The sequence below is a fragment of the Carassius auratus genome, chromosome 45 (genome assembly GCF_003368295.1).
Source record: "Carassius auratus strain Wakin chromosome 45, ASM336829v1, whole genome shotgun sequence".
Classification (NCBI taxonomy): domain Eukaryota; kingdom Metazoa; phylum Chordata; class Actinopteri; order Cypriniformes; family Cyprinidae; genus Carassius; species Carassius auratus.
Window position 1 is genome coordinate 6,737,168 of NC_039287.1, and position 24,767 is coordinate 6,761,934.

At 36.8% G+C, this 24,767-nt stretch overlaps 3 protein-coding genes across 6 annotated transcripts in view; 2 read left to right on the forward strand and 1 right to left on the reverse strand.

Annotated features, from left to right (window-relative positions):
• Positions 1–6,175: 6,175 nt before the first annotated feature.
• Positions 6,176–11,132, reverse strand: LOC113063049 (peroxiredoxin-6-like). Its single transcript, XM_026233195.1, has 5 exons — positions 10,962–11,132; positions 8,860–9,016; positions 7,585–7,731; positions 6,619–6,765; positions 6,176–6,513 (listed from the first exon to the last, which is right to left on the reverse strand). Exons 1-5 carry the CDS (start codon positions 11,051–11,053, stop codon positions 6,388–6,390), a joined length of 669 nt encoding a protein of 222 aa, XP_026088980.1. The 5' UTR covers positions 11,054–11,132; the 3' UTR covers positions 6,176–6,387.
• Positions 11,133–11,814: 682 nt separating this feature from the next.
• Positions 11,815–17,902, forward strand: LOC113063048 (phospholipid phosphatase 6-like). The gene is made up of 2 exons (XM_026233194.1): positions 11,815–12,530; positions 15,182–17,902. Exons 1-2 carry the CDS (start codon positions 12,062–12,064, stop codon positions 15,547–15,549), a joined length of 837 nt encoding a protein of 278 aa, XP_026088979.1. The 5' UTR covers positions 11,815–12,061; the 3' UTR covers positions 15,550–17,902.
• Positions 17,903–21,219: 3,317 nt separating this feature from the next.
• Positions 21,220–24,767, forward strand: part of LOC113063051 (dimethylaniline monooxygenase [N-oxide-forming] 5) — a 61,706-nt gene continuing 58,158 nt past the window's right edge. For 2 of the 4 annotated variants that reach the window (XM_026233205.1, XM_026233204.1), the window contains exon 1: positions 21,220–21,313. The gene's annotated coding sequence lies outside the window, so the exon portion shown is untranslated. The remainder of the gene's footprint in view (positions 21,314–24,767) is intronic. The other 2 variants (XM_026233203.1, XM_026233206.1) reach the window with 2 other exon arrangements.

The following is a 24,767-nucleotide window of genomic DNA, read 5'->3' on the forward strand; positions in this document are numbered from 1 at the left end:
TCAAAATTGCTTTGATAAATAAATGAATAGTTCCAATGAACAGCACTGATTTCAGGTAGATTTTTTTTTATTATTTATTATTATTTATTTTGTATCATTTAAATTCATTAATACAATTTCAATTTAAAAAGTCTTGGTAATTGGCAAAATAGAGGTGTTTAAATATCAAATTGGTCGAAAAATGTAGTTGCAAGACACCCATGAATTCCATATAAATCATAACCAGCAGACTTTAGCATAGGGCTATAATAAAACTCAAAAAATCTATCTCTCGTGAAGAAACGGCAGCAGTCTGAATGTAAAGGCTATTAACCACAAACCTCGGATGAAGAAACCATATGGCTAATGAAACAAAATTCCCTTTGACAAGCAGTCATTTTTTACAGTAATTTTGGTGGTATTGAAATTCATAAGCATCAGGAAATATGGCATGTGGGAGAAAACATGCATAAGGGAGCATCATATTTTACCTAAATAACAGCCACTCTGTCCAAATAATTCTTCAAACCCAAGCCATGGCCTGTTATTCCTACCCAGGCCACAAGCGATTTGCCAGACAGGAGGAAAGAAAATGATCAAGGCACATAACCACACTAGCACAAAGCTGACAGGCCTTTTTCTAACACTGGACTGATCTGGAAACCAAACCTGATGTTCCTTTGAGGTCATGGCTAGAGTTTGGGAGGTCTCAGAGGGGCCAATGCACCCCCAATGGGACCAGCATTGTTTGAGTATACGAATATGACAAGCAAAACTAATGCTTTTTATTTATTGATATTGTTATGAATGTAGTTATGGCTAATATCTCCCTCTACTGAGTCTACTATTCTTGATCTGCATTAATATTGCCATTGTAAGATGATTCATGCATTTATTGCTGACTGTGCATTAATCACCTTTTCGAGTGATCATTTCCCACAATTGTGATTACTGGTGAAAAGCACCTTTTCGTGGTATAACTTACTGGCCATTTGGCTGGTAATGTTATTAGGAAGTGTAACATAATGCATGGTTTAAATTGCAAGAATGATATTTGACCCTCACTGTTTTTACAAAAGTGATTTGAGCCAATCAAATCCAAGACATACAAGTGCTCTGCTAAAGTGACTGTGTAAAAACCACGCAAGCGTTCACGTTTCTCTTTCTCTGATCTTCCCGAACATAAAGATTTTGTGTGCTTTAGAAGATATTGGTGTACTGTATTTAGAAAGGCATCTGTGTACCTCAGAAAAAATCAAAGCCACTCAGAAATATTTCAAGATATCGGTTGACCGGTAACAAGTCATTCTGAAAGCTGTCGAAGTGTCCCGCAAGCCCAAAAACTAAAACTCAAGGTAGCATATTGTGGAAAAATCAAACCCTGTTTCCCTGTTCTTTGTTGGCTCCTCAAAGCAGATAAACAGTAGGTGGAAAGCACGGCGAGGTCTTTAGAGAGCTGACTCTCTGTTGTTGACTGATATGTGATACCAGCTGACATCTGGCACCCTGTCAGATTGGCGTCCTCACAGCACTAACACTTTAAGAGCGTTACGATCACCACTAGATGCGCTCTCATAAGTACAGGTCCCACTAGGCCCGTAGTCTACGGCCTGCTGGCACCACCGAGACACACACACACACACACACACTAGTCTCTCATGCAGACTGGCTAGACAGTGGTTATTCTGGGAGAGTGGAGCGTGTAGCACCCCCTTAGGAGTTCCACTTTGGAGACCGTCAGACTGACTCTCCTCTGTGTGTGTGTGTGAGAGAGAGAGAGAGAGAGAGAGAGAGAGATCAGTGACAGAAGTAAAGGTAATGTCTGTCACTTGCAGTATTCTGACACTTGCCATTGTGGTCTGGTATGTGAGAATTAGGTTTGATCCGTAGATGTGACTCCTCAACTCTTCTGCGTATGTGATATGCACATATGATTTGCGTGAGCATGTGACTGTGAGAAACCCCTCTTTAACCCCTCACAACCCCAGTTCTCGTGAGGATTTAACAACGTGGCTGCTTATTGTTGAAGGTCTTCTGTTGTCTCATGAATCACAAACATAAGACGGCATATTTTCACCACATCACATGAGCACAGAGAGGCACTGGAGAGAATATGTGATGCACTTTAAAGGAATATTCCAGGTGCAATACCAGGTAAACTCATTCAGTGGCACAGAAAACTAAATTTGACTTTTTAAAAAAAAAGCAAAAAATCTGGGTTACAGTGAGGTACTTGCAATGGAAGTGAATTGGGCCAACATGCAAACGTAGAAATACTCACTTTTGCAAGATGCAAACAATACAAATTAAAAAAATAAATACATTTGTGTATAAAAATGTAATAATATATTGTGTAATCTTTGTTGCCTTAAACAGCAGCACAAATTTTGCAGCTTAATAAATAGAAAAGTCTTAACAGAATGATTACTTCTATAAATTATATAAATTACATTTTGTTTAAACCTTCCAAAAATTAACCTAATTTACTTTTAATGTAAGTACCTCACTTTTCTTTATTATTATTATTATTGTTATTATTTACTATCAACATTATGCCACAAATACAGTTAATCGAGATTTCTCCTGCCTGTTTATAGAACAGGAGCTGGACAGAGAACATTACACTATAGGGCCATGGTAGCATGGAATTCCTTACCTAGTTTTTTGGTTAATGAAGCTAGTAAGATGGTCTTTAAAATTAAATTGAAATTGTATAAGTTTTTATATGATTTTTTTTACTTCTGTTTTGTTAAAAAGGTGTTATATAAGTAAAAGTTTTTTCACTCTATAAGTATACATGGGTTCTTAGTTCATGAGTTTGATTTAAATTTTTACCAACTTAAATCAAGGAATATTTTCAGTTCATCTTCTACTAAATGTCTTTGTTTATGGTTGTATGTTGTATGAATGTATGCTTATTTTGTAAAAATTGATATGCAATAGTGATTTTGACCACAGGAAGAACAGCACTCATATGTATATGAGATAGCTGATTGTTGGATCAATAAACAAACAAACAAACAATCAATCAAGGGCTATTTGACCAAGAAGGAGAGTGATGGGGTGCCGCGCCAGATGACCTGGCCTCCACAGTCCCCGGACCTGAACCCAATCGAGATGGTTTAGAGGTGAGCTGGACCACAGACAGAAGGCAAAAGGGCCAATAAGTGCTAAGCATCTCTCGGGGAACTCCTTCAAGACTGTTGGAAGACCATTTCAGGTGACGACCTCTTGAAGCTCATCAAGAGAATGCCAAGAGTGTGCAAAGCAGGAATCAAAGCAAAAGGTGGCTACTTTGAAGAACCAAGAATATTACATATTTTCAGTTGTTTCACACTTTTTTGTTATGTATATAATTCCACATGTGTTAATTCATAGTTGTGATGCCTTCAGTGTGAATCTACAATTTTCATAGTCATGAAAATAAAGAAAACTCTTTGAATGAGGTGTGTCCAAAATATAATTTATTAATTTAAAATATAATTTTTTTTTTTTTTTCAAATGTAACCCTAACACTGTGGTCACATTAGACTTTAATCATCCGATATATTTCTTACAAACCATATAGCTTTTAAATTTGCATGTTGAATTCAGAGGTCAATCTACATCCTTTAGATGCTCAGATGTGGGTCAAATGTTGGTCAAATGCCTATTCATTACACAAATCCACATGTCCGAGTTCTTTGCATAAGCGTTTCCGGTCTCCAGTGTTTACATATGAATGGAAGTGAATGGAGCGTGAAGTCTAGTGTGACTGCAGCTTAATGGCTCTAACACTGTCCATCAATCATATCTTATAATCCATGAAGATCAACTTTTAAAATGAAGCATGACAACAATTAAGTGAGTATTGAAGTTCTTATATAAATACACCCCCCATTTCTTCAAGCTATTTAAATGAATTATAAATCTGCAGTAGCTGATCTCCAGGTTTAGGGCCCCTGACGTCGAGAGGCTGTATTATCCATCCTTGATGGTCCGCACTTGATTCACAATCAATTCTTGAGTATACTCCTCCTAAACAGAGACAAAGACACTAGACTGATTCTAAGATCAAAGTTGTGGCAGTTAGTGCAGAAAACCTTCAACACAAACTGCTACTGCCATCTAGTGATGCTTCTTCACTCTTTAAAATATCGCTTGAAACTTCTAGTGGAAAATGTCTTTGACAGCCAGGAACCACCAGAGATGATGGGGGTAATGAGAGAGTAATGGAGACTGTCATCCGGTCTGCATTCCACGATCAAACCCATGCCATCTGCATGTTCCTGTCCCTCACTGAGAATGAGGGGAATCCCTGTCGGTTTTCATTATATTCTTGGGAGGGAGAGAGAGGAAATCTGTCCTCTCTGAAGTAAAAGTCAAGCATCTGGCCCTCTCTGTTGAGCTGCATAGCTTCCATGACCTTCACCCTGCTATGCGAGCTGCAGTAACGTCTGCTAAATAGTTGTGGTAACCCAAACCCCACACTCGTCCCGGAGCTCTCATCACTACAGCCCTCACCTGCTCTTCACAGCCCAGGGCCAATGCCTGAGGAGAGCTCTTCCTGCTGTAACCCAGGAATGAGGATTCTGTGTCGATGATTTACTCTGCTAAGTGCCTGTTTGGGAACATTTTTCAGCTTTTAATGGACAAATGGAATGCTTATGATAACAAGGCGTCCTTTCATGCCTCACTGACACCCAGCATTGGTGTTTGGCACCACAGTTGAAGAATTCCTTGAAGCTTTTTGAGGTTGATCAACAAGGTTTGAAAGTTCAGCAACATACCAACAGGTAATGCTTGACTGGTTAAACTTGTAAAATAAAACTTTGACCCTTTGCTCTAGTTTGTATGAAATTCGATCAGAGATCTTATACTGCCACCTATTGGATATTTCATGTGGTGCAATTGATCAGATTACTGTTTACAATACTATATTTCCGGGGTCATATTAGGTTATGAGGATTTAACTGCTGATTTTACAAAAGACACATTATCACCCCATGTAACATTCATTCTACGGATTTCTGAACATGTCACACACCTTTACCAGCCATTATTTTTTTTTAAATAGTTTAACACTTAAAACATTAATAAAGATAATCACTGCAGCCAGTACTGACAAATTTACAGAAGACTCATATCTGAATTGATCAATTCCATCCACCTATACCTATTTTGATTCAGTTATTTAAACCTTTGCATACATTTCTGTTCAACCTTAACAAAAAAGAGAGAGAGACAAAAAATAATATATATATATATATATCCAATAAATGCGGTTCTTGAACTTTCTTTACAAAGAATCCTGAAAAAAAAGTATCAGTTTCCACACAATAAAAAAAATAAATAAATAAGCAGCAGCTGTTTTTCAACATTGATGATAAATATTACTTGAGCACCATCATATTGGAATGATTTCTGAAGGACAGTAAAGACTGCAGTAATGGCTGCTGAAAATTCAGCTTTACCACAGAAATAAGTTAAAATCTCAAACTTACCCGACTGCATTTTCCTTTTGTATGCTGTTACAATATAGATTTATTACTATAAATCAAAGTTCATTCTGCCTCTCGATGGTGTTAAGGCCCGTTCACACCACGGACGATAACTAAATATAACGATAAAGATATCGTTCTAAAAATCGTTTTCAGTATTAAAGAATAGCAGAGTCCACACTACAACTACAACAATATAGGTACAGAGAAGCGCTATCGTTGGAATAAATTTCAGAAAGATTTTTTTTTTCCAGCTGATGAACGATAAAAACACCGACAGCCAATCACAATCCATCCTGCTGTAATGAGTTCGAGAATTTAAAGCTGCAGACACGCGTTTGCTTAGAATAAATAGACAATATCGTTCGCTGATGTGTACGCTAATATCCTTATAGTTATCGTTATGAGTGTGTACAGGGCATTAGAGTTCATTTTTAGTTACCCATATCTTTCCCCAAACACACTACTGAACTCAAACACCTCACTTTATAAAAGGGGTTTACCGAACCAATTTAGGTCACGTAAACTAGATCTGTGTTTAAATGGCATTTCCGATATATCCCTCTTACACAGTGTCCAAAATCAGCTACAAGGAACAAAATATTTCTGTTGGTCACTGGATAGCACATACTATACACCATGTAATACCACAACTATGTATATTAGACATGAGCCATAAACAGCAAGTATCCAAAATTAGAATTCGATTATTCATATACATCTCAAAACATCATACTTTTTTTATTACAAAAGGATCATAGTTTTATTGATATTAAGGCACAATCATTTTATTGAATGTAATGACCTTTTGATGCTAAACTCTGATGACTTCTCCCTCTGGATAGTAGCAGGTGATTCAAAGTGAGAGAATACACCACATCGAGTGTCAGTTAAGTGCCATTTCTACAGTATCGCCCCAATATATCAGTTACGGTTTAGTGTAGCGTATGTATTTTTTCCCAGAAGGCACCTCTTTGAGGGTAAAACCTGCTGGGAAAAGTTTGTTGGCCTCTTCATCTGACAGAGAAGGGATGACCATGACTTCTTGACCAGGCTTAAACAAAAAGGGGAGAGAAGAAAAAGAAATACAATTAAGTTATTATACTTCACTATTTTTTCCCCCCACACAAGAAAGATAATCAAGTAATCTGCATGTTACCTGCCAGTCTACAGGTGTGGCCACCTTCTTTGTTGCCGTCAGCTGCAGAGAGTCTATGACACGGAGAATCTCATCAAAATTACGCCCGGTAGTGGCTGGATAGAGAATGGACAGCTTCAGCCTCTTATCAGGGCCAACGACAAACACCTGAAATATAAGAAATCTGGTAAGTGCAGATAGAAATAAGCACATTCAGTCTCATACTTGGTGTCCTAATGAAATAACACCACACTAATCTTATTCAGATCTGTCCTTCTTTTAGCAGGTTCCTTACGGTTTTTCTAGTATTGACTCCTTTGTTGTTAAGCTGCTAAAGCACATGTTGTAGCAAAGACTAGATCCAATCTACAGGTACATTGGGGCAATGGAAGCATTACATGCAGCAGAACATCAACAGAAATGTAGTCAGGCAGAACACGGTTTCACAATCCCCTAATCAAGCATAAAGCTCTGATTCTAAAGCAGTGCTTCTCAACCTATTTAACTACAAAGAGCATTTCATCAGAGAATTTACTCCAAAGGCCCTTTAATCTAAGCTGATATGTACCTCTGCTGCTTCTGTTGTCATAAAACAAGTTAAAAAAAAAAACAGTTTACATTTTATACATCATTATTTTTCAGCATTTGAATTAAGTATGCATTCATTTAAAATTTGTATAGGTTTAATTAAATTATTTCTAAATTTAAGATAACATATGTGATGGGGGAAAAGGCATTAAAAAAAAAAAAAGAAAAAAAAAGAACCAGTGTTATTTTAGAATTACTGAGATACTATTATAGCTTTACATTTTTTATTACCATTGCTAATTTATTTTATTTTTAGATTCTGCGTTTGTCAATTCGTTTTGTGTTTTTTCCTTTTTAGTTTGTAATGTTACAACATAAAAAAAAAGTGAAATAAAATGAGTTTTATATTTTAATCTTAAAATAATAATAATTTATGTATTTAGGGTTTAACCAACTCACACAGCGAGCAGTGAGGGGCATCCCGTCTTTATCCCTCTCATCAGGGTCCAGCATCCCCAGTAAGACGGATAACTCCCTCTTGTCATCTGCTATGATGGGGAACGGCACGGGACAGCAGGTTTTGTCTTGATTAAATGACATAATGTCCTACAGAGAGCAAAAGATACATTAACATGAAGTCGTGTTCACTGTTTTTGCAGATTTCAGTCCGTCATCCTTATGTGTGAAGCCTTGTTAGAAGAAAGAGGAAGACATTTTTTGGAGGATATAAAAACTAATGTTATACTTTACAATTAAGAGCAATACAGTACATGCACACATCTGGATATTTGTATACGAGTAAAGAGTGGTGTGGTTTACCAGCGACTAAGATCACACAAAACACACTCTTGTGGGAACCCGGTGTCTGCAACATTCACATGAACTTGAAAACAAGAGTTCAGCCAAAGGCACATGTAGGTGTGAGACTATGTTTTTGTATCCCATAAAAAGAGTTAGCATTAAAACCAGCAGACCATAAAATAACAGCAGCAGCAAAAGCGGTGTCTCTCAACCCTTTACAAACTAGTTTTTATTCCTTTAAGTGTGTGTGTGTGTGTGTGTGTTATGAAACGTTTGGCCAGGCAGCCAGATGTCTTATAACATGTCATCAGCCCTTTTTTGACTGAAAGTATTCAATGAGAAATCAGGGAGAGTTTCTGAGAGAGTCAGCTGCAGATAAAACCCTCTCTGGATTAGAGTAAGGAGGTTTTATCTGAACCAATCAGAGAAGTCCTCTGTGTGAGCGTTTCTTAGGGCTACAGGCCAAATAGTAGACGCTCAAGCTGTAAGAGTCCCAAAACAATTAAATGTTAAGAAAGTGAGGCCCATGTGACCTGTTAAGAGTCTGTTTATGAGTATCATACAATTTCATCAGAGTACACTACTGATCATAAGTTTGTGGTCATTAAGATTTTTAATGTTCATGAAAGAAGTCTCATGCTTACCTAGTCACTGCATTTATTTGATTGCATAAATGCAATAAAAACACTAATATTTAAATTAGTATTCTCTAAGGAACAAAGTTTAAAAGAGCACAATTCATTTAAAAAAATGTTATTAAAAAAATCTCTTTCAGTCACTTTTGTTAATGTAATGCATCCTTGGTGAATAAATGTATTTATTTTCTATAATAAAAATAATAATAAAAAATAAAAATCAATCCAAATTAAATAAATAATGAGCCAGGAGTTCAGTGTGTATTTTGTGGGATGTATGCGTGTACAATCTGCAGACCTCACTCCATTTGCGGTGGTCTTCCACGCTGTCAATGGACAGCGCGATCATCTTCACATCACGTTTCTTAAACTCATCGTGAAGCTTCGCAGCGCGGGCAAGTTCAGTCGTACACACTGGAGTGAAATCACGTGGGTGTGAGAACAAGATACCCCATCTAAAGAGGGAGAGAAAACGCAGTACATAAATTTGACAGCTTCAGGGCTTTTGTGAAAAGATCATCAGATCATACTTCTGTATTTTTGCATCCCACCTCACGGACAGTCAGATCAAGCCCATGTTTTATAGGCATTACATGTTTCCTGAATTTTTGGCAAAAGCACAGCCTTTTTTTCTCATGCAATATAAAATAGCACCACCAGTAAAAAAGTAACAAGTGATAGTTTGAGCCATTATGAAACAGTTGTGTCAGAAAACCATCTGGTTGTGTAGATAATTTATCATACTGGGATTATGTAACCATGTCACATGTTATTCGAGTTATAAGGAAAAGATTAATTCACTCCCTGCAGACATGAAATTGAGCATGTCTGAGAACATTCTCTTTAAATCTATCTGAGAAGTTATGGGAAACTCCAATTCAGCCCAAAAGATTTAGATAGAAACGCACATGCACTTCTTATTCAAGAGCCAACAGCTGTTTTGACTGCTGTTAGAGAAACAACGCCAAACTCTGTGGATGTCCCGTCACATCACATGATCGCCACAATGAAAAAAAATTAAAACTCTTGTGAACTTTGAAACATTCTGGTCACACTGTAAACTGGAAGACAAGTTTTAAAGGTGGCACTAAAATGGTTAAAAACAGGAAGATTTTAAGAAGGTGTTCCCTTACGAAACTTTAAATTGGGAAATGAGAATTTACGGTTGCTAAACGCCCTCTTATTCATCACAACATCTGCTACATGCTTCAGTTTCAGCATCTTCCGCTTTCACCTCCCAAAGGGAGAACTCGAGGCACACTGTGGAGGATGTTTGGCTTGAATTGGGAACCACAGTCAGGCCCCCTTCTGTTACATAATGCATTACGGGGCAGTTGAGGAGAGTTACACAATCTAAATATTAAGAATGCAACTTTTTTTTCCGGGTCAGTTCATTTACCTCAGGGTGCCAAACAAAACTTTTCCACTCTGCTATGAAAAGAAAAGAGCAGTAAATAAACAGCTCATACTACTTTCATGTATTTTTCAATTTAAAACCGGTTATAATATGTATACCCTACTGGACACATGTACTTGGTTTGTCGATGCCCATTATATCCCATACATGCATCCGGTGAATTTAAGCATTATTACACTATACAGCAAATCTCACCTGCTTGACTGATCAGAGTCACAAAATGTAAATGATATCATCATCCAGAAATATTTCAAGCTGGATATACAGTACATCCAAAATGACCTGCATACACCTTCAAAGCAATACATACTATATAGCTACATTTTGATCATTTACATTATTGCACAGCTTTAATCTGCTAAATGCAACAAGTATAAAGAAGTTAAAAACATTAACATGAGTTTCTGTCAAGTGGCTTTGAAACGGTGTAGTGAAACGTGCAATAAAAATCTTTTTTGGCACAATATGGGGGACTTCCAAACTACACTCTTGCCAAAAGCTCAACAATACTGGCCTTGTTTTGTGAACTCTTAAATCCACAGTGACTAGGCACATTTTAAAGTATATTATGTCAATATATCAGATATGAATTACATAACTGTATCCCTGTGCAGCAATGTCATGCAATAAAAGCAGAAGAGTCCTAAAGAAAAGCTTCCTGCTGCAGATTACTTATGGTTTAAACTTAACATAAAGGGTCTTTCAGACTCCCTTTTAAGCCAACTCGTTTGCAATAAATAAGAGGTAATATATTTTTTTTTCATGATAAAACTTCTGATAATAAGATTAATTAATGTGCGTATTCCGTTAAGTACAATGTCAGACACAGAACACCGGATGTTCGTTCGTACATGACAACATCAGTAAAGGTCAGCTCCTGTTCACACTGCACATCAAACACTTCATGATCAGGAGTGGATTACAGATCGTATCGGACGAGGCCTGCTCGCTCAGACACAAAAATGACACATTTAGCTACTTACGAGTTTCCCAAGAATTCGTGAAATTTTATTGTGCCGATAGTAGTCTCTGCTTCAAAGTTAGGGAACACGTCTCCTAACAGAATTCCAGGCATGACTGTTGTCCTTCAGGCTGCTGTTGAAAGCTGCACGTGTAACCCTTTAATGGAGCTTTATAAACCAGGAAGAGGAGTGGGCGTGGCGATGCTTCTGATTGGACGAAACCCCGACGTCAGCTCCGTGATAAAGTCTGGGGTGTTTTTTTTAATTAATTAGTAATGTTTTTACATCACAAATAGAACACTGAATTGAACAGAGAATACATCATTGCATTTTCTATAAGTCTTTAAAAGTCTTGTTGAAAAATACATTTGTGCTTTTTTGCTAAAATGGTGAAGTAAATAGCAAAGCTTTGATTTGATATAAGATGGGGCTGATAGATGGAACATAAAAATATGTTCCACACTCCGGAGCAGAAGATGGCAGTAACGTCGTAAAAAAAAACAGGAAGAAGAAGCAGTGAAACCAAGGAAGATTTAGAAAATGTCTTGTTTAGATGCAATAAATACCATGAATACAGGCAGAAATGGCAGGAAATGGAAGAATAATATAAAATTGAAGATATTCTTAGAGAACAAGGGATAGAAAGAAATAGATTAAAGGCTTGTTTATATTTCTTGAGAATATTGGATTAATAAGAAGTTAGAAACGAGATAACCCTTCGTGTTGTTGTTTTTTATTATTATTTTGGTATTTGTTTTCATATATATATATATATATGTGTGTGTGTGTGTGTGTGTGTGTGTGTGTGTGTGTGTGTGTGTGTGTGTGTGTGTGTGTGTGTGTGTGTGTGTGTGTGTAGCCATACCCCAAGTAGAGTATCTGCCAAATCTACACACTCCAGTACAGTAGGTGGCGATGTGCAATAATTACAAGTTGCAAAAACCAAGAAAAGAAGATCTTTGCGCAGAGCTGCTTTTAAAGATGGCGTCCAGTCAAACGAGTTCTCTGTTATCACCTGTAAAACTATGACTTGAAGAAAAGATACATCCAAAAGCTATATTATAAAACAGAAGACATTCCAAGAATATCGGACTAGCCTGTCTTGGCATCTGTGAGTTAAAATGCCATCTCCTAAAGCGCGGAGCAGCGGCAGTGGTCCGTGTCCCGGTGGAAACGGGCGCTATGAGTTCCTCTCTCTGAGCCGGGCTCCCGCGCCGCAGCTGCTGCAGAGACAGGGCTCCGACCCCACCACAGCCCGGCTCCGAGCCTCCGAGAGCCCCAGCGGAAGACGCGGCTCGGGGTCGTCCACCTCCTCCACCGGCGGGCAGCAGTTACCGGAGGAAGACTGTATGAGACTAAACCCGTCTTTCGTCGGCATCGCGCTCCGCTCTCTGCTGGCCATCGACCTGTGGCTGTCAAAGCGGCTCGGGGTGTGCGCCTGTGAGGACTCGTCCTGGGGCAGCGTGCGACCCCTCATGAAGCTCGTCGAGATCTCCGGACACGGGATCCCGTGGCTGGCCGGTGCCGCCTACTGTCTGTACAAAAGCGACAGCGCCGCCGGTCAGGAGGTCATGCTGAACCTGCTCACGGGTAATGCGCTTTAACTGCTGCTCATTCATTACACGGATTTTATTTTTTACACAGACCCCCTTGCACTCTCACTACGGCCCCCTGTGAGTCCCCGGGCCCCACAGACACCGCTGAGTGAGTAAATCCAGCTCAACTCTGCAGTGACGTAACGATGCTCATGCAGTGTAGCTCAGTAGGGTAAGGTCAGGTGTTAATGCTCAAAATAGGAGTGCGATTCTTTTTGTTAAAATACTCATTTATTCTTCAATACAAAATATGTGTTATTTGTGCTGTAAAGTCTAAATTGGCTTGTTGGATGGTGCCGCACTTGTTGTACATGGATGAGTTTCTGGTTATTGTGAGTTACGTGTGTCATTCCTGTAATAAAAGCAAGAGCCGCTTTCATTAGATCGAGAGCAAAATGGCTCGAGTTTGGGGAAAAACACTCTGCTTACTTTTCCAACATAGAGAAAAAACGTGGAAGTAATAAGAGGATCTCCTCTCTATATATATTAATAATACACTATCTAATGACCCCTCCATGATCTCGTCTCATGTTTCTAATTCTTATTTCGATCTTGATGCTTAATATTTATTTTTCCATTTTAAGGTTCATTCTGTGATTCCTAAAATGAATGACCACAATAGAGAACTTTGTGAGGACCCTTTACTATAGATAGATGATCTTTATAACATAGTAAAAAGATTGGACTCACAAAGTCCTTATTGAGTTTATAAACATAAATCTGTGTAAACAATAAAATAAGACAGGATATGTTCAAAAGAAATTTATAAGGAGGGTGGTCTTAATGCTTTAGGTTTTAGTATCATTAACCAGACTTTTAAATTAACTGGATCAAGAATTGTTTATCTAATAATGAGTTACCCTGGTTTTGAATCCCTAATCTAATCTATTCTTCAAATGTTGTGGTGGCCTTAAATTTGTATTGGCCTGTAACTTTAAGTGCAGTAACTAAACTATTAAACTTTAAAATTTTCATAAACAAGCCCTAGAATCCCGGAAGATTGCTTTTAATCATAATTTCTCCCCGCACATGTGTATTCTTTGGAACAATAAAAAAAATATTTTGTCTGGTAACAAATCACTTTAAAAAAAAAAAATCAAAATATATATTTTTGTTTCTGATTTGTTCAATGCTGATGGGGATCTTCTTTCCCTTCCTGACTTTGTGTCTTTGAAAGGTGCAACAATCTTACCAAGAGATTTTAATTAGGTGACAAAGTATTCCTGTCAGTATAAAAACTAAAAAGCATATTTATGTTATGGCTGTGTAAACAACTATTTCTACACTTGCATTTAATGGTGTTTGTGTATTAGATAAAAAAGCAATAACTTTTTTATTAGAAATGCTCTTTCTTCAGCTCCAGGATGCCCCTCTAAAGCTAATCTAAATGGAGGGTATGTTATCCGAACTCTGAATTAAAAAAAAAAAATGTATGGACCTTTTCTCACAGAGTCAGACTATTAATCCTAAGTAAAATTAAAGAACTTCATTTTAAAATTGCTCATAGATACTACCCTTGTAATTTATTTTTGAGCAGATTTTCTGAGAATACCTCAATGTGTTCATTTTGTAATTCTGATGAAGAATCTATTCTACATCTATTTTATCATTACCCATTCTTCAAATCTTTTTGGTCAGAAGTTACCATTTTAATTTTTTCTTGCTGTAACAAAATGAATCTATTATTTTTGTGTCAGATTTTCAATCCAAGGACATTAATCTGGAACATATTGTTTTATTGCTTTGTCTTCTGGGTAAGTGTCATCTTCATAAAGCCAGAGCCATCCATTGCAACCCTAACTTTAGAATGTTAAAGTCCCTTCTTACTTTCTTTAAGAATATGTCAAATCCTTTGAACTCAAAGTCTCCAAAAGCTTAACATAATTGAGTTTATTGTAAGCTATAGTTAAAAGATATTTTCTTTCCTTTTATTTTTTTTTGTATTTATTTGTTTTTTATCTTTGATACATCTCGTTAATTTGTGTAGTTTATCTAACTTCATTGAAGATGTCCGATTGGCCCGTTACTTCAAATCTATTGTTATTCTTTTAACTGCAAGTAAAAAAATAAATAATTTGGAGGATGAAAGAATTGTCCCTGTTTCTGGTTCGGTGTGCAAAGCTGAAGTGTGCCCTCATTTAAGGCTTTTGTGGTAACGTCAACCACAGGACCGTGAAAATACATGTCTATAAAAATAAATAGTGTAAAATTTAAAATGTTCAATATTCAAGTTAAAATCGAATTCAGAACTATGTTAAATACCACGTAATATCCAGTTTTGCTAAATGACACTTCAAATTCACAAATTCAAATAGTTGAATCATATTTTAAGATCCATATTAAGGCATCCTATAAAGGCCAATTCACACTCTACAACAGACCCAGACACTGCAACAAATCTGTTCATCAGGTTTTGTTGGATCAGTGCGTAACTCCTGTTGGCGTCCGTTGTCATTGATCAGCCCTTGTGTTTCTGGTTGTTTGTCGGTTCTTGGAAAATGTCATACTGCAATCAAATGACTGTTGTCTAGGTCTGCGTCTGTCGATGCTTTGTGAACTGACCTTAATATTTTGAAGTTGGCCTGTCAAATGCAACAATTTCTCAGTTGTCCAGTTTTTCACACGTTTTCATCATTTCTTTTCCAGCCTTGGTTCTGGACCTGGTCCTGGTCGGCGTGATGAAGGCTGTAGTGCAGCGGCGACGTCCCGCTCATAACCGTATGGACATGTTTGCCACATTCTCTGTGGATGGCTATTCCTTCCCATCAGGCCATGCCACACGTGCTGCAATGTGCGCCCGCTTTCTATTGGCACATCTGGTGCTGGCGGCCCCACTCCGCGTTCTTGTCCTGCTCTGGGCCACATTTGTTGGTTTTTCTAGAGTTCTCCTCGGACGCCATCACGTGACGGATGTCGCCTTCGGTTTCTTCATGGGCTACTGGCAATATAATTTGGTTGAGATGCTCTGGTTGTCTCCAGTCATGTTGCAAAGTATGATTGGACGGCTTCACTGAGAAGTTAAGACTGAGGTCCCCATTGTTTGGAGGATCTAGACACATTCGGTTGCTGGTAATAATTCCATTTTGTCTGTCAAATTGCTTTATGTGTGTTTTTCACGTTTTCGGTGTCTTAACTTGAATGTAAAATCTCTCTCATCTCCTGCCCGTAATATCCAAGGTTTTAGGTTCACATTTGATCACATTAAACAGATAAATGAGTTTAAGTTGAAGTGAAAACAGACTTCACTACTTTTCCATCACTTGAAGTGATTTCTCTGCTACTTTTGTCAGTAATCTGAGATGTGATAGATTACTCCAGTTTTAATGAATCCACTGCCGTCCTGTTCTGCTCTTTTGAGGATTGGTCCATATCAAAGAGGAGGACGGATGGGATGATCTCTGGCTTCTAACATCAGTGTTCTTGTTTACAGAATAAAATCTCACCATTGAGGTACTACATTGTTATAGGACCTGAAACACTAGGCAATGTCTTGAAGATTTTGCTTCCATAAAAAAAATCAGCTCTTCGTGAATGAATATTTAATTGAGCAGGGGAAGAGAACATTTCAGCACAGATCTAATACCTTTAGGGTATTTGTGTTATCTCTAGGGTTCCTCATTACACTGATATCGATCTTAAGTCTTTTGTGTTTTAAAGCTCTGTTCTGATGTCCATGTCTCAAAAGAGTGAAATTGTTCTTTTTCTGTGGTTTTATTGTGATCTTGTTAGCCACTGTTAAAATGTATTGCACGTTTTCATGCAGTCTTATTGATCTATGAAATGGAAGTTTGTTGTATTGCTTTGGTTTTATAAAAATTAGCTGGTTTTTCAATAGGGTTAAAGCCAAAGCTGTGATTAAAGAGCCATAAATCCGATGATATTCTCTAAATTGTTGCCATATATCGTGGAAGAACCAGTCATAATGACTGTTTGATAACATTAAACAGGTGTAAATTGCACCATGATGGCCATAATTTTAAATAAATTTCCATTCTGTCGTCACTCTCAGACAGGACCAAAATTTTTTACTATATGGCCTATATGTCATAGAACTAAGTGATTACTAATGTACAGTGGTCTTTACATGGTGTTTGAAGGAATAGTTCAGCCAAAAATGAAAATATACTGAAAATATCTCACTCTCAGGTCATCCAAGATGTAGATGAGTTTGTTTCTGCATCAGAACAGGTTTGGAGAAATTTAGCAGTACATTGCTTGCTCAGCAATGGATCTTGTGCAGTCAATGGGTGCCGTCAGAATGAGTCCAAACAGTTGATAAAAATATGACCATACAAATGATACCAGCCCATCAGTTAACATCTTGTGAAGTGAAAATTAGTCATATTTGTATTTCCAACATCTTGGATGGCCCAATGCCAAGTTTTCAGTTTTGGGTTAATTGTTCCTTTTAAAAATATTTCAAAAACTCCATGGTGTTACCATGTACATGTGAAAAACAGTGTTTCCAAAGCACTTGTTATTGACCTTGTTAGTGGAGGAATCTTATTGTCTCAATTATGTTAGTGAGAAGGGGGTTTAGGGCCTTTCTTTTCTTTCTCATAGCTTTTACAATATTGAGACTATTTTGAAATTACATTTGTGTCATTCTACTCTGCCATTTTCTTGTTTAGATGACCAGAAATATATGGACCCAATTATAACCCGTTTTGGCTGTTCCTTTAAGTTGCCACTGAGGACTGTCTTAATGCTACACATGCAATTACATTTTAGAGAGTTATTGACTTCCAATTCAAAATCTAGAGCTTTTTTAAATATTTTTTCTTTGGTATAAAATATATCTCCTCTGGCAGCATTTGCCTTCAAAATAATTTTGCCCTCAAAAAAATAAGATTCTGGTGAAGGTTCTGGGTGTTTTGACTGTTTCTAGACAGCCATATGTACATTCTTCCTTTGCAATAGTTGGGTTATTTCTTGAAAGTGCAATCATTTGATCATTTGTGCAATATCACAATTCAATTGACAGATGGCATCCAATGATGTTATTTTTAAATTGCAATAACTTTGCAAAAGCGCTGTTTTGGTGATGTGTTTGCAAGGGACCACGTGTGTTGTGGTGGTGGTTTTTTTTTCTCTCTTTCTCTTTTGGAGGATGGAGAGGGAAAACATTTTAATTTGAAGTGTTTTCGATGTACCGTCATTTTAAATGGCTTCAACTATTTCAAAATCTGACATTTGATCTTCGTGTGGTTTGCAATGCCAATTTACATTTACCAAAGTCAAAATGACAAGGGATATTAAGATAGTGACTGCTATGACTGTTGGTTGTATTTGTGATGTAAAATATACTCTGCATACATCCAAATATGATTGTATTTTCTAAATAAATATGAAAGAATCAATGCTTTATTTCTGTTAGTTATTTTTTCTTTTAACATCTTATCTTGTGAAGTTGTGAGTAAATCTTTGACACAGTAAAGCACAAAAGTCCACTTAAGCTTGATATCTGTTTTACAGTAAGCTCTCACTCAGAAGATAAGCATAGCCATTTAAAAATCTATTTTGGTCATATTTCAAACCCCTCCTTCAAGACTTTGTTCCAGCTTGTATTTGTTTTCTCTCCATGTATTTTAGAGCATACATCATCTTTTTTTAAAAAAAACAGGTGACATATCACAATGTGTTCATGGTAAAATGCTTCATCAATGAGTCACAACCTGAGATTCATCCCTGTTGTGAATGAATCGTTCAGAAAATGGATCTTAAGTATTGTAGGGTAAACCGATTCACTGAAGAATGATTCTATACTAACTTTTGGCAAGTAATATTTGCTAGCGTTAATATTTGCTAGTTCATATCATAAGCAGACATATCAGAGCTTTAATTTAAAATTGTAATTGGCTGATATCTAATGTTTGGTAATTGATGTGAAAAGGACATTACTGCGCAGATACACAGAACAGATACCACTTGGCAAGACAGTACAGCAACCAATCAATGAACAGCCTTCCAGAAGATAGGTGGAAGAAGAGAGAGATTATGAGGACTCTCTTGTTTGAGATTTTTTTTAATGAACAGAATAAAATCTAATCTTAAATTGCAGGGACCAACAATTTTTTTACTGTGCAATGTAAACTGTAACTAACTGTCATAGAACTGTCAGTGACGTCACTGCCATTGCATGATTGGCTGAGGTGCCTCACATGATCCAGATTAGTCGTTACCACATAGACTGTATTAAAAAAAAAAAAAACAGCGTTACCACTGATCTACAATAGAGATGTAGATAATATGAGTGCTCTCATGCAAACTTGTACTTTGTACTTCAATACAAAGATTTTTTGTTCTCTATGTGTTCCGGGAAATAATAGAGATATGTTTGTTCCCACCAATCGTTGCACAAGTTAAGGTTATGTATGATGATGGAACATACATCCTTAAAGGGATAGTTCAACCAAAAATCAAAATTATGTCATTAATAACTCACTCTCATGTTGTTCCAAACCCATAAGACCTCCGTTCATCTTCGGGACACAGTTTAAGATATTTTAGATTTAGTCCGAGAGCTCTCAGTCCCTCCATTGAAGCTGTGTGTACGGTCTACTGTCCATGTCCAGAAAGGTAAGGAAAACATCATCAAAGTAGTCCATGTGACATCAGAGGGTCAGTTAGAATATTTTGAAGCATCGAAAATACATTTTGGTCCAAAAATAGCAAAAACTACGACTTTATTCATCATTGTCTTCTCTTCCGGGTCTGTTGTGAGAGAGAGTTCAAAACATTGCAGTTTGTGATATCCGGTTCGCGAACGGATCATTCGATGTAACCGGATCTTTTAGAACCAGTTCACCAAATTGAGAAGAATCGTTTTAAATGATTCGCATCACCAATATGCATTAATCCACAAATCCACAATTGCCAAATGACACAGTTTCAGTGGAGGGACTGTGGAAAGCTCTCGGACTAAATCTAAAATATTTTAAACTGTGTTCCAAAGATAAATGGAGGTCTTACTGGTTTGGAACGACATGAGGGTAAGTTGATATAATTTAGATTTTTGGGTGAACTATCCCTTTAATATGTGCAGCTATTGGTGGGAACAAACATAGCTACCTCTGTTAATTATCTTTAATACACTGTGATTTTCATCCGATTTTGAGCCAAATTCTGACTTGTGCGTGCAATGCATCGACTGTTTAAAAACATGGACTGTTTAAAAACCTAGTGTCCGGGACATTATCCATAGTTTTCTGAAGAGTGTTTTTTGAAGCTCAAAGTAGGCCATCTTGGCAGCGCCTCACCCCATGTAACTCCCGGATAATTGAAAATGGGCAAAAGGCGGGAGCTGGTTGCTGTAGCCATGCCCGGCAGTGTCAGCAGCGGCAAGCACCTGTCACTCAAGTGGCCACTCCCTTATTCAGAACTTTAAAGCTTAATATAATTTAAACAGATGAGTTATAAAAAAAAAAATCACCCCCCTTAGAGTTGTCATGAAGGGCAAAATTAGCTATATAGACCAAAATCAGTTTTGAACCAGGCTGTAAACATGTTTTTTTTTTTCTGCTGTAATATTGGTAATTTTAACATGATGAGTCTATGGGATTGACTCCCTTTTGGGAGGTTCCCACTTGAATCCCTTTTCCCCCCTGGCCTGAGAGAGAGAGAGAGAGAGAGAGAGAGAGAGAGAGAGAGAGAGAGAGAGAGAGAAATGATTATTGGACTAATTTTTCTCAAAGATGCTTTTAAATTTGCACACAAAAGTTTAATAACATTAATAGAATGTGAGTTATAATATTATCACATTATCACCTAACATTAGAACTATTTAGTGTAACAGATATCTTGTTTTAAAATACTTAACACAATTACATAAATTAATTGAATTAAATCAAAGACTATAGAATACCTTAAAATGACTTTGATGAAATGCTATAAAAAATGTTTTACATTTTTATTAAAATTAAAAACTTAATGTGCTTAAGTCAGAAGACAGTTTTTTTATTATTATTAACTTTTTACTGATGTGAAGGAGAAAATACACTAGAATGTAAAGTGTATTTAACATTTGTTCGTCCCACGATCCACATTCGACATCAGGTGAGCGTGGATTTGGAAGGTCCGTGCGCGTGAGTCTCGTCAATCAAGCACAGCGGTCAGAGCGGGAAGGACAGGCAGTTGGCAGACGGCGCTTGTAAGATCTGTGACTGTTGTCGAATATATTAATAATAATATATATATTAATAAAATACGTTTATTATCACACTGACAATCAGGTTGAGTTTGCAGCAAGTGCTATTTTGATAAAGTTATAGTTAGTTACGTTAGATGATAGATTTGCATGAACTAGTAAAACTGCTGCTCTGGAAGAGCGGTTACAACTGAAATGTTACACAAATGTGTAAAACAATAAAAAAATACATTGTCTTTAGTCTTATACAAATACTGTTTCTCAGTATTCTCGTTCCCTTTTGAGTAAAGTTATAGCAAAACTGATTTTCATTACACCGTGTTCTTGGTTCTACTCCCGAGTTATTCGGTTATCAAGATTAGTTTAGGAATGTCATGCTCCCGCGCATTTTTCCCTCCTGTTTTCAGTCTCATGGAAAAGTTTAGCGACATTTTACATTTTGTACTTAGATATCAGCTTTTTGTATCGAATGCACTGTCCCTGACCTCTTAAACAGCACTCACGAGTGGAATAGGAAAAAAAGTGAAAATGTAAGGTTCAGCCCACACATTATCACTCTTTAATAAAACCGACCCGACATACAGTGGCGCCATAACCGATGTGCAGACTGACGTCTTTTTTCTCTCCGAGGTGTAAGTTAAGTTATATTATTTAAGTTGTGACATATTTGCCAATGTTATTAACACTGTATTAACTCTGGTAATGTAGGCCTATATTTTCGTGATGTTTAATGAAATAATTCGTTCTGTCAATGAGGATGTAAGATACATTACCATACAGTATTAGCGATAATATTAATAACATTGTGAGTTAATTCGTAACGTTACACTTAGTAAATAACGTTACTTGGTACACTTAGTTACCAAGATTTCCAGGAAATTATGATGTGTGAAACTGTCGATCCTCTGTTCACCTTCTTTACTGACAGACTGAAAACACTTTTATCAAAGCTTCGTTTTAGAGGGTTAAGAGAAAGGGCAAGACAAGGAGACTGAGAGAAAACAAACCAAAAGTGCTGGAGATGAAGTGAGAGCAGGTACTGACAAACTGCCCGCATGGTTTAGGTCAGAGAAATCAAAGTTTTTTTGGGTGGTACATTTGGAACATTTAATTATAAAACCTGCTGCCAAAAGGTGTCAACTGTTGTAATGTAATTTGTCAAAAAAAACAAAAACAAAAAAAAACAAAAAAAAAAATTATATATATATATATATATATATATATATATATATATATATATATATATATATATATATATATATATATATATATAAATGTAACCCTAGTTATTTAGTAATTTTGTACATATATAGCCTATGTATAATCAGGCTCCGATTTAATTGATGCACTTAAAAATTTATTTGTTCATTCACAAAGTTATTATTATTTAACCTACTCAATGTTATTATCATGGGGACTTTGAACCATTTTCTATCATTTTGCAATTTGTGATAAAGATAAACATTTAGCAAAATTTTACATTTTCAGTGTTAAACCATAAAGGCAAACCAATACACTTCATAGATACAAACTCCTCACCTTTTGATGAAAATTCACCTTTTTGAGATTAAAATAGGTCACCTACGAGATTCGTGTAGATCCGATGAGAAAATGTTTTTGGCTGGGTTTAAAGTTTTATCAACTTAATTCTGTACCCGCTCATAGTCCCCCGCTTTCAAACTCTCCTGTGTGTTTTTGTGTTTGCGCTCGTGCTTTACAAGGTGTTTTGCAGCATTGGGTATTGTTGCCAATCACAGGCATCTCTGTTGAATGCAATGGAAAATCAGAGGTGTTTGCTTTAAATTAGTCAGAATCTACTCTGATCTAATTTTTGTTTTCATAAGTTTGTCTAGTTCTACACGCTCACAGAGCTTACTATTATCACAATACAAAAATAAAGCATACATGATGCAAATAAGATATTCAGTTAGTTATTGATTATATCAGGAAGCTCAGACATTTACGCTATAAGGGAAGCACCCTTTGCTTGGTTTTTACTTCATTTGCAGTTTTATGAAAAGTGTAAGAGGACCAAATCATCCACCTATACTATTTCAGAAATGACAAACACGAGTGAATCTGCCAAATTTGTTGATTGACACTGATAACTGTAGCAATGGATGGAACAAACAATCTGACAAGTCAATGTCAAATCAGAGCTGTGCTAGTGATGCAAAGTAAATTCAGAGTAACAAAACGAAAGCAGCAACAAGTCTGTGTTGCCTTGAACAGCTTCTTCAGAAAAAGATCACTTAAAAAAACTTTTTGATGTATCTTTTTTTAGGCAATGTTTGAATTTTTTTTTTATTAAATAAAAAGCCAAAATATTTAGTGCATTATTAAATTATCATACCATTAATAATTAACTTAATTTTTAGTTAACTAGTTAAGTATTATATAACACTAGGCAATTGGTTTCGGGCTTATTATTATTATTTATTTATTTATTTATTTATTTTTAAATGATGAGTCTTTGTGACTTCCTGCACTTGCAATGCTTCATAGTCATTTTATAATAAATCAAAAATCAAGATGTGATAAAACCTAGGGAGTTGAAATGGCAACTGAACTAATGGGTGATCCTCTGCTGCCATCTACTGGATATAATGGTCATTTCATGTCCTTTTTTACACTCTTTGTTTTCCACCAGGAGACAATTTTTCCTGTCTTCATGAATGAAATTTAACATTTAAAGTGAATTTGCAGTTAGAAAATAATAATACAGTTAAGACTTTAAATTATTATAGTTTATAGGGTTGGGGGGGGGGGGCTCGTCTTTGTCACCTTTTTCACCCATGGTGAGTTTGCATCCCTGGCACTGATATCACACAAACAATGTTCAAATTGCATGATCGTTTTGCTCATGAATAAACAATATTCAGACTTGAAGCACTTTAAATACAGATAATTGCTTTACCAAGTTCGAGACTGAGCATGTGTCAGTAATCCTGTCCATGGACTTTCGTTCTATTGCCACCAGAGGTCTCCCTTCCATTACATTGACTCTCGCACTACTCAAAATGATACACACACACAGCTGAATGCCCTGTTACACACACACAGCAGAATCCAGTCAGACATGCTACATAAACCATGGACTTTCTCTTTCTCATGTGATAGCTACATAACAGAGCCTGCTTTAAGTTTACAAGTCTTAGCCTAGTCTTGTCTTGTCTTGACTGTTTTGTTTTTGTTCTAATCATTGCCTCTGTATTTCGGATAACCCCTTCGTCTCGCCCTGTTTGGATACTGTTTAACCCTTTTGTCAAGCCCCCTGGTTATTGTTAGCTGCTGACTGACCACGCCCGTTTTGGATTACTCTTCTGTCTTGCCCTCAATATAACTGTTTGCCATTGTCTGACCCATGCCTGTTTCTGACCACGTCTTCTAAACAAAGCCTTGCATATGGGTCCGCATGCCTCTCATCTCGTTCTGCCCGTAACACATGATTCCCACAATATTTTCTGCTAGCCTTTTTCAAGATATATATATATATATATATATATATATATATATATATATATATATATATATATATATATATATTTTTTTTTTTTTTTTTTAAAGATACTTTTTTTTTCATAATTCAAAAATTATGTATACAGTGCAACAGCAAAAACTGTGATAAAAAAAAGAAGTTGGTTTGGGCATTTCTATAATCTCCCTGACTTTGCCAGGGTCTGGTGTAACTCCGCTGTGATGTGATGACCCACAAACATAATGTTGTCCTCAGCAAACACACACTTCTCATTCAGTGTCAACCCCTATTTTTCCAGTCTTTTGAGGACACAGTGCAATCTTTCATTGTGATTCTGCATATTCCCACCATATAACTAATATGTGACCTGCATGACACACAACTCAATTGTACCATTCCAGCATTTATGAAATGCATAATTTAAAGTGCTCTGGGAGCAACGAGATCCCAAATGGTAAAAGCATATCCCCCAAAAGGGGTGATAAATGTTGTCAACAGTTTGCTGTCCTGGGACAACGTGATCTGCCAGAATCAGGGGCGGACTGTCCACCGGGAGCACCGGGACATTTCCCGGTGGCCTGACGGTCATTCTGGCCTGCCTGCTCCCA

What these genes read in the sequence shown, in the direction of transcription:
- LOC113063049 (XM_026233195.1), bottom strand. Translation starts at nt 11,053, where the DNA reads ATGCCTGGAATTCTGTTAGGAGACGTGTTCCCTAACTTTGAAGCAGAG. An exon ending in TGCCCCTCACTGCTCGCTGT is followed by an intron (nt 6,766 to 7,584) that starts GTGAGTTGGTTA and finishes CTTATATTTCAG; the next exon opens with GTGTTTGTCGTTGGCCCTGA. An exon ending in CCACACCTGTAGACTGGCAG is followed by an intron (nt 6,514 to 6,618) that starts GTAACATGCAGA and finishes TTTTTGTTTAAG; the next exon opens with CCTGGTCAAGAAGTCATGGT.
- LOC113063048 (XM_026233194.1), top strand. Translation starts at nt 12,062, where the DNA reads ATGCCATCTCCTAAAGCGCGGAGCAGCGGCAGTGGTCCGTGTCCCGGT. An exon ending in CATGCTGAACCTGCTCACGG is followed by an intron (nt 12,531 to 15,181) that starts GTAATGCGCTTT and finishes TTTCTTTTCCAG; the next exon opens with CCTTGGTTCTGGACCTGGTC.